Below are 12,675 nucleotides of genomic sequence, written 5' to 3' on the forward strand. Positions count from 1 at the left end.
TTTATTTTCTACATCTATAAATGATGGTCATTAAAATAATAGTGCTGTGTGGCATATCTATGAAAACCCTGTAAAACAATACAGTCAAGTCTGGCAACAAAGTTAATAATTTGTCAGTAAGGAAACCACTGTTGGGCTTTCTCTACCCAACCCTCCACCTTTCTTAAGCCCTTTTCTTCTGAAGCTTCACATTCATTTTCTTAATGTTTTTAACCTAGTGTCTGTGAAATTTTTATTGCTCCCTAGATAATGACATCTGATCTGAATGTAACCACACACCTCTTTGCTCAGCAACATTTGTCACAAACCATTATAAATTATCATGCTGATAGTGTGCATTGCTGGGAAACCGGAAAAGTTCCATAAATTCAAAGTACTGTATCAGTGACATTCTTGTTTATTATCTAGGTATAAAGTTTTACTAGATTCAAGATGGCTACATTTACACAGTAGGATACTTCAGCAACACGAGACTTGTACAGCTTGCACTAAGTGCTGAAAAGCATTTACCACAGGCAACAAACAGTGGAGAATTTTAACTAATATGTGGCCATATGTTTTGTCTCTTCTATTCATTTTAACTGTGTTCCTGGCTCTGAGAATTCTTGCTTATTATTGGGACTTGCTTGAGAAAAGGCAAAATGGCAAACAAAAATTACTTTTCTCTTAAAGTGCAACCATAATTTCTATTTCTTGGCTTCCTGAAGAGGAGGCATAACACTCATTAAAGTTAAAAGTTAAAAAGAGGCTGTGAATTTTTTCATTATATATGTCCTTGATAACAATCTGTGGTCGACATGTTTGTGTACTTCCTGTCGAAACCCAGCAGTTCATAATGCTGGTACAGTAGTCCTGTCTAGAAGATTCTTTATTAGATGAACCTAGCTTGTGTGAACATATTTTTAATTATTTGCGTATCTTTATTCTTCAAAACTGTGAAAGTTGAGTCCTTTGGAATGCCTCCAGAGAAAAAGGAATTTTCACCATGTTTACTTGAAATTTAAAACAACTCAAATGGTTCTGATTGTCAGAAAAGCATACATATATGAATTTTATTAGCAGTCATTTGAAAAATACTTATTCATTAAAGCATAGAATAGTAAGTAGGTAAATCAAGGGCATATTCCTAAATTAATTCCAAACCCTAACATACAAAGAGACTAACTGGAAACAGCTTCAGTAACAGCTAATGCTTAAATGCGCTGCTTTTGATTCTCCTCAGAGACTCAACCTTTCACCAGTTTTACATTTCAATACACCTAGCCCTCTATACCGAGCAATATTTTTTAAAGTTAGGTAAAGCCTCTTGGTTTTCTTGTTGGCACCATGGAACAAGAAGGTAACCTTTCCAAAGTCAAAGTGCTTCCTTTCCTGGGCTCAGGGGGTCCCTGTTATTAAAGTTGTTTTCAATGCTAACTAAGGTCCAAGTTGCAATGAACAGCATTACAAAGAGGATTTTGGGAGCTAGGCCAGCAAGCTAATCTTCTCTAGTCTACTCTAATTGTATGGGACATTTTTTGTTCCCAGACATGAATTCCCTTATCTCTCATTTTCTATCTGCATTTCATATTTAAGTGGTTATTAATTTCCAGTGCTAAACCTTTCAATAAACTAGAGTGTAACCTAAATTACACATTTCTAGATTGCAGACTGAGTTTCTAATAAGCTAAGCATATTAGAAAAACAAAATGTACTCAGCTGGAAAACAAAAAAAAATCTTGTGATACATTTATTTCATTAATCGCCTGTTGTATTCAATATTCAGTACAAGGAGTGTGAATTTTGTAAGTAGATGCTGAAATTTCAGACCATGGAAATGGTTGACAAATTCCTGTTGCTGAAGTAATTGTTCTGGTCCTAAGGCTTTGGGGTTTTTTTGCACAAATACAATTCCTCTCAAGTTAAAAAGAGCAATTTTCAATATAAATGAAGTAGCAGCTGAGTAATTTAGCATAGCCTAGAAAATTAGCTTTTCAGCACAGACAGAATAATGGTAAAGTCATCACCATCATACACTGCAAAGACAATGCAAACAACCCTGTTGAGAGACTTCCTTCCACCCACTACCATCTCATTACTGCTTTGGGCTCCATTTCAGGGGCAGAAATAATGCAGCGGGGAGAGTGGACAATGAACACTGAGAAGGAAGCAACAGAGGGAGGGAGTCAATCCTTTCCCTGGACCCAGTTCAGCTCAGTCTAGCACTGTTTAGCACAACACTGTGCCACAAAGATTACTTGTTCTTCAAATAATTGTATGCTGTACACCATTTTACTGCTGCCAAGGACCATGTTGGTTTTACAGAGTTGGAAAAACATGAGTTCTAGCAAGGGTAAAAAAGGATTGGACACTGAAATACGCTTGATTTAATTTCCCAATTTCTCTCTAAGAGCCAAAGAGTGAAAAATATTTTAAAGCATTAGCAGTGTTCCACAGAATGAAAGCAAAACCTGTATCAAGAAGACACAGAGAAGTGAACCATTGCCTCACTACAAGACATTAAAAATTAAAGAATGGGAAGTCAGCGTGTGAACATATGGCGTGAATACAAGCTGCAGCTCCAACAGCACAGTAAAAACTCATTTTTGCAAAGTTTAGTTCTATGAGCACAGGGTTTTCCTGCATTATCACTCAACTATGGAACTGAAATGCTGATCTATAAGTGATTATAAAATACCACAAAAAAAGCAACTAAGCACACAATACATCATTAAAAACTTCATTTTAAGAGAAAACAATAATGGTGATCTAAGGCATCAATTTATTAAATAATAGGACAAACACATGCATGGTAAAAATTTAAGCATTTGAATACAGTTGCTCTCTTTCCATAAGTCCAACACTCTCATCTCGTGGTCTATCACAATCACTCCTGTTAAACTGAGCATCTTTTTATGGGACCAAATCCTGTATACTCCCATAAAATACCAAACACCACTGGCTACTGAGTTTAATCTTTCTGACATGCAGAGAAAATACTGACTGGTAGCATTAATGAACAGCAACTCTCTTGCAGTTTTCAGAAGGGGATTAAAAATCATGATACCCAAGAAATATTTAGGTAACTATGATACTCCAGAAATATTTAAATAATGAATCACTAAAATATTTTCTTCATGCAACAAGCAGGCTGAATTCAGAGGGTATGTTGAAGAGGGAAATGATCTGACCATATGTTGTCTTGTGCAAGCTGTGAGATTTACAGATTTGGGGAAAAGCGGAGAACAACTTCTGGGAGGTTCTGATTCTCCTTCTCACTTTTGGAACGGGTGGTCAAAGGGAATGCGAGGACAGGGGACAAAGGGACCTCAGATCTCTCCTTCCTCCTCTCACGGCGCTACAGGAGAGCAGGAGTAGGGGAAATAGAAGCTACCGGCTATAAATCACCAGCAAAGGGAGAAAGAAGGAAATAAGACTATCAGTTCTCCAGCCTACTGCCCCTTGAAGGGTGAGATAAATGCCAGACTAACTGCGTTAAGAAGATTTGGCAATTTATAAATGGCCCGTCTCTTCCATGGGCTGTTTGTAGTCGCGGGGGTAGAAAAGGAAAAGGAACTCCTTTTTCAAACTCAAACGGTTCCTCACAACAACCGCATCCGCACTCCGCGCGTCACCACCGCCACCCGCTCGCAGCGAACCGGGCGGGCGCAGCTCAGACTTTGCAGCTTTCAAACCTCAGCGGGCTGCGAGGACATTTTCAGTAGGGGCACACCCCGGCCCTCCCTGACCTGGTCCGGCCCGGCCCGGCCGGACCCTCCCTGGCCCGGCCCGGCCCGGCCCTCCTTGGCCCTCCCTGGCCCGGCCCGGCCCGGCCGGACCCTCCCTGGCCGGACCCTCCCTGGCCGGACCCTCCCTGGCCCGGCCCTCCTTGGCCCTCTCTGGCCCGGCCCGGCCCGGCCCTCCTTGGCCCTCCCTGGCCCGGCCCGGCCCGGCGCTCCCCGGCCCGGCGCGGCGCTGCCCGCGGCGGCCGGCAGGTGTCGCCGTGGCGCTCCGCTCCGCTCCGCTCCGCAGGGCGGGCGCGCCGCTCGCTCACTCACTTGCAGTCGCGGTCCTCCAGGTCGAAGTGCGGGTTGAAGTTGATCATGATGCGCTGGTAGGGCTCCGGCGCCTGGATCAGCCACTCGCACTTCTGGCTGGGGTGGTAGGACTGCGGGTAGCCGGGAGACGTCAGGTACCCGGGGCTTAAAATTTTGATCGTGTCGCCACATTTGTCTGCGGGAGAAGCAAACACATGGGCTGGTCTCAGTGTCCCCGGCAAGCATCCGAGCAGCAGCGGACCCGACAGACCGCCGTGGGAATGCTGCGTGGCCGCAGCCTTCTTTAGGCTAACTCAGCATCCTTCTGCTTTTCAAGGCATCTGTGCTACTCTCTACCGGAGGGAAGAGGACTCCCTCTCCATCCCCCATTCCTTAAATCTGATGGGTGAACAGGCAGCAGAAGACACTCCATTTCTAAACAGTATCCTTTTAAAAAGCCACTCCACCAGTGCCCCTTACAGCGTTAAGACCTTGTACCCTCATAACAGCGCTAATGTTGGCTAAGAAGGGTTCCTGGGACACAATTAACTCCAAAAACTATACTCTTCTTAAGTAGGAAGTTTTGAGAAAAGCTGGGAGGAGATGTTAAGGGATGTAATTTCACCTCTCACCCAGCTATGGGATAAGTCTGGTCTGTGTCACCGACCGCTGGAATTGTATTGGTGGATCCAAGCTCATTCACAGGAGACCATGTCTTTGTTTTATCAGTCCATAAATCTACGCAGGTTGAAACTATCTGTGCTCTTCAAACCCGGGGTAGAAGAGAACAAAGTAGCTCTAGTGAAGCAGAAATCATCCGCTATTGACTCTTTCAAGGAAGTTTGCTCATACTTGGAGTCTGCATCAAAGTAATGGAGCAGAACAACCTCCCTTCCTCTTCCCTTCATTCCTTCCTCCCCTGAACAACAACAAAGCTTTATTTCTAATAGCAAAATAGTTGCAAAAGTTTCTAGAATCACAAAGGGTGACTGTGAAATGTATACTGCATCTTGCTCCTTTGGTCAGCATTGTCAGGGAAGCATTTTAAGGCTTATAGGAAAAATAAAAAGGGACAAAAAAATCCAACAGTCACTCACTGCACTGTCTAGTGCAGGTTTGTGTTATCACTTTTTACTACTATGGATTTCTTTCTGTGGACCTTCAGGTAGGAAAAACTTTCTCCAAGCATTGGTTGCTTAATTTTGAACAATAAAACATGACAGTAAACTACGGACAGGAAGAATATCCCCACTAAAGCAAGACTATATATCACTACATCTCAATAATGGTATATAGAGGCTGCAGTGCTCTATCTAATACATTCCCTGTGAAAGTAAAATGGCAATCCTTGCTCTCAGCATGAATTTATAAATATACAGGATTTTATTGTAGGAAAAACAGGTCAAATGGAAACGAATGAGGAAGTGCACATCAAAAATGCATAAAGCAACACTCTTTATAGAAATTATTTGCCATAAATTAGGAGGGAAGGGGTTGATAGGGATTCAGATGTATGGTCAAACCCCAGATACTAAGCACATTGCTGGGAAAGGCTATCTTACTATATTTCCGCTGTGCCTTTGCAAAACAGGCTATTTTCCTCTGACCAGAACAAAAGGCGTTGCTGCTCAAAGCTCAAAAGCTGTCAGTGGTGATCTTGCTAATCCGCTGTCTGGGACTCTCAGGGAATCTTGCCTTTTCCCTTTTCCTCCTGGTGTAAGCATACTCGGAAGGTGATCTTGTCTCATTAAGCCCACTCCAGCCCTGCAAACAACATGGCAGAGTCTGGCATCTGTTAAATGCCTGAAATAAAGCAGTGCTGCTTCTAGTCACTTGACAGAGTCACTTCAGAGGATGCTGAGGTGGACTCACTACCACCAGTGCTCCTTAATCTGCGACTTCTGGGAAAGTGACAGTGTATTAAGATAATGCGGTCTGCTAGACTCCTTGGCTCTGTGCAATCTCTCTCACACTTGATTAGGAAGAGCAGTTTCTAATGACTTTGGACCATTAGTTCCAAATAAGGTTAATGAATTAATTTAGTGGACGCTAATACTGCATGTAGGTGAAGGTAGCATTAGTAGGTCTGGTAGGTTATAAAGGAGGTTAATGGCCTTGGTGACTCCAGCAGGACCACCACGTTAATCACTCATGGTAGAGGCTTCTGCCCAGCAACTCGCTCTCCTCCCCTTCTTTTCACAGGGAGAAATGATCAACAAGAACATGTCCCTCGGAGGTACAGGGTGGTAGTATGGGTCTATGTGGGAGGCTGCTGCCCGCACCCCGAGTTGGGCTGGGGAGATGAGCAAAGTGCACCTATCGGAGCATCCCCACACCAGGCTTGGCGCACCCCTCTAGCACCTTTGCTCCTGTGCCACAGCACTGGAGGAGGAAGCTCATCTGATTAAACTAAGCAGCCTCCTCAAAACATATTGGGAAAGAGATTAACTTCCATCATAAAACATGTGATTTTAATACTCTTGCTTGACACTCCACTTGTGGTCCCTTATTAAAACAATATACCAGTGTAAGTGGAGGGTGCTCTCTTCTTTTAATTACTTTGATGGAAAACCCAGTCAGGCAAAAGTAAATATTTGATAATTAGTTAATAATAATTGCTCTGGATTTGCCAGGAATGGAACTCACATGAGCTGTTTCATGTGCAAGAAATAAACGTTAAGCAGTCCCACAATTAGACCATCTTTAAAAACACATCATGCAGTGAAATATTCGTAGTGCCCTGGCATTGTTCAGGGAAGGAGGAGCACGCTGCTTTTAATTAGTTGTGTTTAGAAGGGCTGCCTGACAGTAAACTAGCCACACCACTCATTTGTTATGGGATTTCTCCTCTTGGAAGGGAGTCTGGAGCCTTCACAGAGAAGCTCAGCTCCCCTCTTGGCACAGTGTAAGTTGCACGTTAACTGCAGACTTGGGAAAGGGGTACTCTCTAGACTTCTCTCTGTGAAGATTATTTGCAGGTACACACAAAGCTAGTAGGAGGCATGATCTAAAATTTTACGCTTTGAAAAACAGAAAGGGCGGGTGGGGAAGACAGCCTTCCCTTTAAAGTGTTCATTATCTTTCAGATACCGAAGGAAAGAGGTTTAATTGCCTATGGGACGGGACATTATTAAGATAATTGGCTGTCCTGATCTAGGGAGAATGAGCAGCCTGCTTTATACAATAACCCGAAAGAGCAGAATATAAAGTCGGAAGGCAATGTCAGGGCGGGCGATCCTCAGGCGAGGACTGCGCCGCATCCCTCCTCCGGCAGAAAGTTCCCCCCAGCCGGGTTTATGTCGCTGCCGATCCCACCGCCCTCCCCCCCGGAGCCCGGCCCCGCAGCTGCCCACGCTGAGACACGACGTCCCCAGTGACACTCACCGCTCCGCAGAGCCCTGGCGAGGGTGAAGGTGAGGGCTGCACAGTGCAGGAGAAGTCCCCAATCCATTTTTCCTTCCGACAGCAGGGAAAGGAGGAAAAAAATAAAAATGCCCTCCACGCACAACTCTTCCTTAAATTCTCCAGCCGGAACGAGGAGCAGAAAGCACGGTCCGCAGGGGCAGTCTCGGGGGCAGAAGGAGGCTGGCTTCTCTCTGTGCCTCAAGCCGCCCGCATCCTGTCATTTAGCTCCGGCTCCCTCTCCCTTTCCCCACACTTGTTCCTTCTCCAGGCGCCGCTGCCCCTGCCATTCCCAGCGAGACTAGAAAGCCAAATGAAAACGAGGGGGAAAAAAATAACAAAAACAAAACCCAACAAACACACAAACAAGACAGACAAAAAATACTGGCGGCTGCCGGCACTTCGGGAGCGCTCTGCTGGGCGAGGGTGCTCTGCGGAGTGGAGACAAGGAAGGGAAAGCGGCCGTGAGCGGGGACCAGCCGGGCGCCGGAGTTCGGCAAACTGCGTCCCCCCTGCCTGCCCCGCTCTCCAGCGGCCGCGGCTCCCGCGGGGCCGGAGCCCCGGAGCCCCGGGGCGGCGGTGCCCGGCGGTGCCCGGCGGTGCCCCGCACTCACCTGCCCCGGCGGGAGGCGAGCGAGCGAGCGCACTGCCGCCGCAGGGACTCCCGGCCGGCCGGGGAAGTGAGAAGCGCCCGGGCGGCTCCTGCTCGCAGCCTGAGGAAGAGGAGCGCAACTCAGCGGCAATAAGAGAGGCCGAGGAGCCGCCGTCTCCCAAGCCCCAGTCCCCTCCCCCTCCCCGCCCTCCTCCTTCTCCCTCCTCCTCCTCAGCCCCCCAAGACATCGGCAGCGCGGAAGAACGAACAAACAAACACGGCAAGCCTCGGTTCTGGCGCTCAGCCGAGGCGGGGACTGGCGAGGGGGAACGCGAGGGGCAGAGGGGGGCGAGAGGCGGCGGCCCCCGCCAAGGCAGGTAGAGCCGATGCGGGCGGCGGCACCACCTGCGCCCGCCGCCCCGCGGGCTCCTGCCCGGCCCTGCCCTGCCGTGTCCTGCCGTGTCCTGCCCGCCCGCCCCCTCGCCCCGGCCGCACACGCAGACAGGCACACGCATCCGTGCCCACCTCCCAGCTCGCCCGCCTCGGGTACGCCGTGGGAACCCTGCGCCATCCCTTCCCGGGCCATCCCCTCTGCCACCTTTCCCTCCTCCGCCACCTCCTACCCCTCCCGACACTCTCTTTTTGTTTCGTCCGAGCGTGCGTGTCCCTCGGAGTCCCTGCCGTTTCCTCAGTGGGACACCACCGTCCCTTCTTGTCCTAGGGGAGGCTGGCTGTGCTGTTGTGGGGTGAGCTGCCAGGAGCCCCCGGCAGAGTACTCCCAGGTGTCAGGCTCATCTGGCCACTGCGTATCTGCATCTCGGGGGGAGGCCGCCCTGTATCCCATCCCTTCCGACCCTCTTCCCACCTCCCTCCTCACCCACTCTTGCTATTATTACCGTCTCTCTCAGCTTCTGTTGCAGCTTTGACCCTTCTGTCTGTCTCTCATGGAGCCTCTTGAGGGTCTGAGGAGCTGCTGGGGTCCCCCAGGGCCAGCTCTGCTCCCGAAGGAGGCTGTGCAGCATGTAATCCCCACTGGGGAATGTGTGTCTCCTCCTGAGCATTCTCCCCACCACCACCACTGGCGCCGGAGCACTGGGACAAAGCGGGGACATACCAGGCTCTGAGTCCTGCTGCTTTGGCTGCACGGTCTGGTGCTCACCAGCTATGGGCCCCCTCTCTTCCTTGCCCTATTGCCCTGCCTTGCAGGCTGTCCCTGCACCTGGGGAGTGATCACCTTGCTGAATACGACTGCTGCTTTTATGTGGAGTTCTTTGCACACCCTCTATGTGAAGGCAATCCAGTCGCTGGGTTAGGGGTTACAGGAAGAGCTCCAAGGCTGAAAGCTGAAACACAGTGTTAAATGGTCCCCGAAGATGGGTCTGTGCTAGGAAAATGACCTGCAGCCAGTGGTGGATGTCAGCCACTCTCATTTCCCAGGGCACTTTGAGAACAATTTGTTACCGGTGCACAGTCAAGGCAAACTTTGTTAACGCTTCATCAGGAAAAAGGCCTGATAGAAGAGCCACTCCGTAAGGAGTTTTTCTGAAGGATGCAGTGGGGAAAGAGCTGGGCTTTACTGAGGACAGGGTCATCCTCCAAGTGTAGCCATGGCAGTAAGCCCCTGTTCCACTCTGAAGATATAGCCATGTTTGAAATAGTTTTCAAACACACTTGTCAGTCTGCAAGCACACAGCTTAACTACAAATGTGTTACATCTGTGTACAGAAACCATACACAAATCCAGCCTCCTCCATCCCTTTGTCTCTAGCCCTGAATCTGAGATTTCTACTCTCACTCTCCCTTGCTGCCCTTTTGAAGCCCTGAATTTAAGGTCAGCTGAAGTCTGGAGATTAAGTCTGTAGGAAAACTCTCTGCTAGTTTTATAGTGCACACTCTCTCACCACTACTTTCTGAGTTTTTCCAAGACATTCCCCTTCTCTCCCATGATTACAATTATTAAATATTGTGTACTAAAATGCAGATTTAGTTATACTCTCTTTTTTATACTCTTCCTTTGTCAGCTTCTGCTTCTGCCCCTGCCAGTGCCCCTGCTCCTGCCCATGCCTGTGTCTGCAGGCAGGCTAGAAACCAGGCAGGCTGGAACTAGTCAGATTGAGTTATTGGGTTCAGTCTCATTTCCCCATCTTTAGGCAGTCTCTGGAACATAATTTGCAATACTTATGCATTTTCTTGATTGATTGAGATGTATATTTTATGGGTAGCACATTAAGCCCCCTTTATTGTTTTCTTTTCTTTAGAGACATTCCCAGAACACGGGGGAAGGGGAAAGTTAACAGTGCTTTCTGATTATTAAAACTCGTTCTGCTGGACAGTCCTTGAGATAAATGGCTTCTGACCTGATCATGGTTTGACTGAGCAACAATACAGCTTTTAAAATAAAGTAAATCTATTTATGAAAGCAGAAATTACCTGCTGATCGTTGCTTACTAAGGGTTTGCAGAAATGTATACATACATGTTTGTTATAAAGCTGTTTCAGAAACCAAGATTAGTTCTCTAAGTGACACATACCCAGAAAGCATGTACATCAAAAAATACACTTAGTGCATGACAGTGATGGCCCTCTTGCTTTGGGATTAGCATTGCCTGTCAGGTGATTTCTAGGAATCTGCAGAAAGGAAATAATCATTGCCAGCTGTACGCTGTAAAGATGCTCCAGACCGACTAATCAACCAACCAACCAACCAACCAACCAACCAACCAACCAACCAACCAACCAGCCATTGTGTTTCATCCATTTTTTTCCTATCTGATTAATAAGTTGCTTTTTGCAGATGGAGTCATAATCTTTTAGTAGCTAGTGTATTTGAAAAAAATTCCTTTCTCTGGAAGAAAACACTTAAATGCAGACAGAATATGTACAATAGGGAAGATGGTACAATGCGATCAATTGTAAGATAATGATGAAAGTTGTTTTTATCACTTGAGCCTAGCCTGTAATCACTGATCTATACACCAAGGTTTACTTGAACACGCTTACGTCTCAAGTATCAGGGCTTCCTCTTCCTGCAGAGAGAGAGATGTGCAGCAAAGATGGCTGAACAGGAATGGCCTCTGTTGAGGCTAACATGGCCCATGGAAGAGGATTTCTGCCCTTCCTTGGCACTGTGTGGGTATTTCGGATTCCACAATGGGACTTTATTTATATAGATATTTTTTTTCCTGTTGAAGTCTCAAGGCCTTTCCTATCATGACGTGAATGACGCTAGTCTAATTTTTCCACCCATCTTTTTCTCTCTAGTTCATGGAAAAAAGCACAGTTTCTTCTATGTATGAATTGCCTTGGAATGATGAGTGAAGACATTCTATCCTTGGTTTACATGTATTTACCTGAAAATGTTTAATCTTTAATAATCTTGAATACAAACTAGCATTAAATGAAACATTCAGAAGTCTCTGTTTATAATCCACTTCTCACATTTTAGTCATGGAATTTTAGGTCCTGATCCTGCAACTGCTTACACATTTGTTCAGCTCTCCATTTTCACATCAGTAATGGGATTTTATGGCAAGGATGAGTTAGTGTTACAAAGACTGAATCTGAATCCAGTGTATGTAAAAGTTAATGGAGTGGCTAGCTTTGGGGTTTGGGTTCAGGCCCATCTTTGCTTCATAATTTGACTTGATGTTTATAATGCTTTTTTGAAGATTGTCTGCACTTCTGTTATAAACCTGTTTCTCAAGAAGTTTATAATTCAGCCATAAAAAAATATTTGCCTTGGGCTAAACCATGTAATATAAAACTTAAAATTCCAAAGGAAAAAAACCCAACATTTTTCCCATTTTAACAATAGCAGAACAGAGCAACTTTGATGTTTATTCCTTTATGTACTCACACAGCACATTTAATTAAAAAATAAGTTTGGCAAATGATTAATCAATGGCTGAAGACACCTTTATTTGGTATTATTTTGAAAAAGAAACACAACAAATTAAACTCATCCATAATATTAAAAGCCTGAAAATGGAGACTTCCTATGAGTATTAAGTGCAGATTATAAATATATTTGCTTTATGACTAGTGTCTACTAACATCTTCATATATAGTCTGGTGCTCATTTATATCCTTTTCTCTAATGTTTTCCTTTTTTTTTTTTTTTTTCCCACTTATCTTCCCAAATAATCTCTCCAAAACTAGGCTTCTGTGTCATCTCCTCTTCTGTTGTTTTGGCCATATGAATCACTACTTGGCTTCCTGTTGCTTACTGTACTGAACTGAAGCTATTTACCCTTATCTTTAAGATCAGACATACATTTTACCTTGTCTATATCTCTCCTCTCGCAACCCTTTTATCTCCTACATCTTTTATCCTCCTACTCAGTCTCTCACACCCAATGCTTTTTTAGCCTGTCCTCTCACGTTACACCTCTTTTCCACACACAGCCACATACATCTAAATGATCCTTCTTCTTTTACTGCACATCTTACCCTTCTCCAAAGAGCCACTACAAATACATTTCTTTTCATATACTGTGCCATATGATTTATACATTGTTTAAATTTACATATGGCCATGTGCTGCAATATGCATTCATATCCTAGACTCCATGGGTTAGAGATCAGATTCATTTGCTTTTGTATCATCTCCACACTGACTACATTGTTAGGATCGGATTCATTTTAGAAATATCTTACCAAACTCTT

The 12,675-nt window shown here is 45.6% G+C and overlaps 1 protein-coding gene across 5 annotated transcripts in view; it reads right to left on the bottom strand.

Moving 5' to 3' along the window:
• Positions 1-8,171, bottom strand: part of NRP1 (neuropilin 1) — a 114,149-nt gene extending 105,978 nt beyond the window's left edge. For all 5 annotated transcript variants that reach the window (XM_040068709.1, XM_040068623.1, XM_040068537.1 and 2 more), the window contains exons 1-3: positions 8,033-8,171; positions 7,401-7,849; positions 4,038-4,212 (exon numbers count right to left, since the gene is read on the bottom strand). In XM_040068709.1, the coding sequence (XP_039924643.1) occupies positions 4,038-4,212; positions 7,401-7,467 (242 nt within the window). In that variant the 5' untranslated portion in view covers positions 7,468-7,849; positions 8,033-8,171. The remainder of the gene's footprint in view (positions 1-4,037; positions 4,213-7,400; positions 7,850-8,032) is intronic.
• Between the last annotated feature and the right edge of the window lie 4,504 nt (positions 8,172-12,675).

Source organism: Hirundo rustica, chromosome 1, assembly GCF_015227805.2.
Source record: "Hirundo rustica isolate bHirRus1 chromosome 1, bHirRus1.pri.v3, whole genome shotgun sequence".
Classification (NCBI taxonomy): domain Eukaryota; kingdom Metazoa; phylum Chordata; class Aves; order Passeriformes; family Hirundinidae; genus Hirundo; species Hirundo rustica.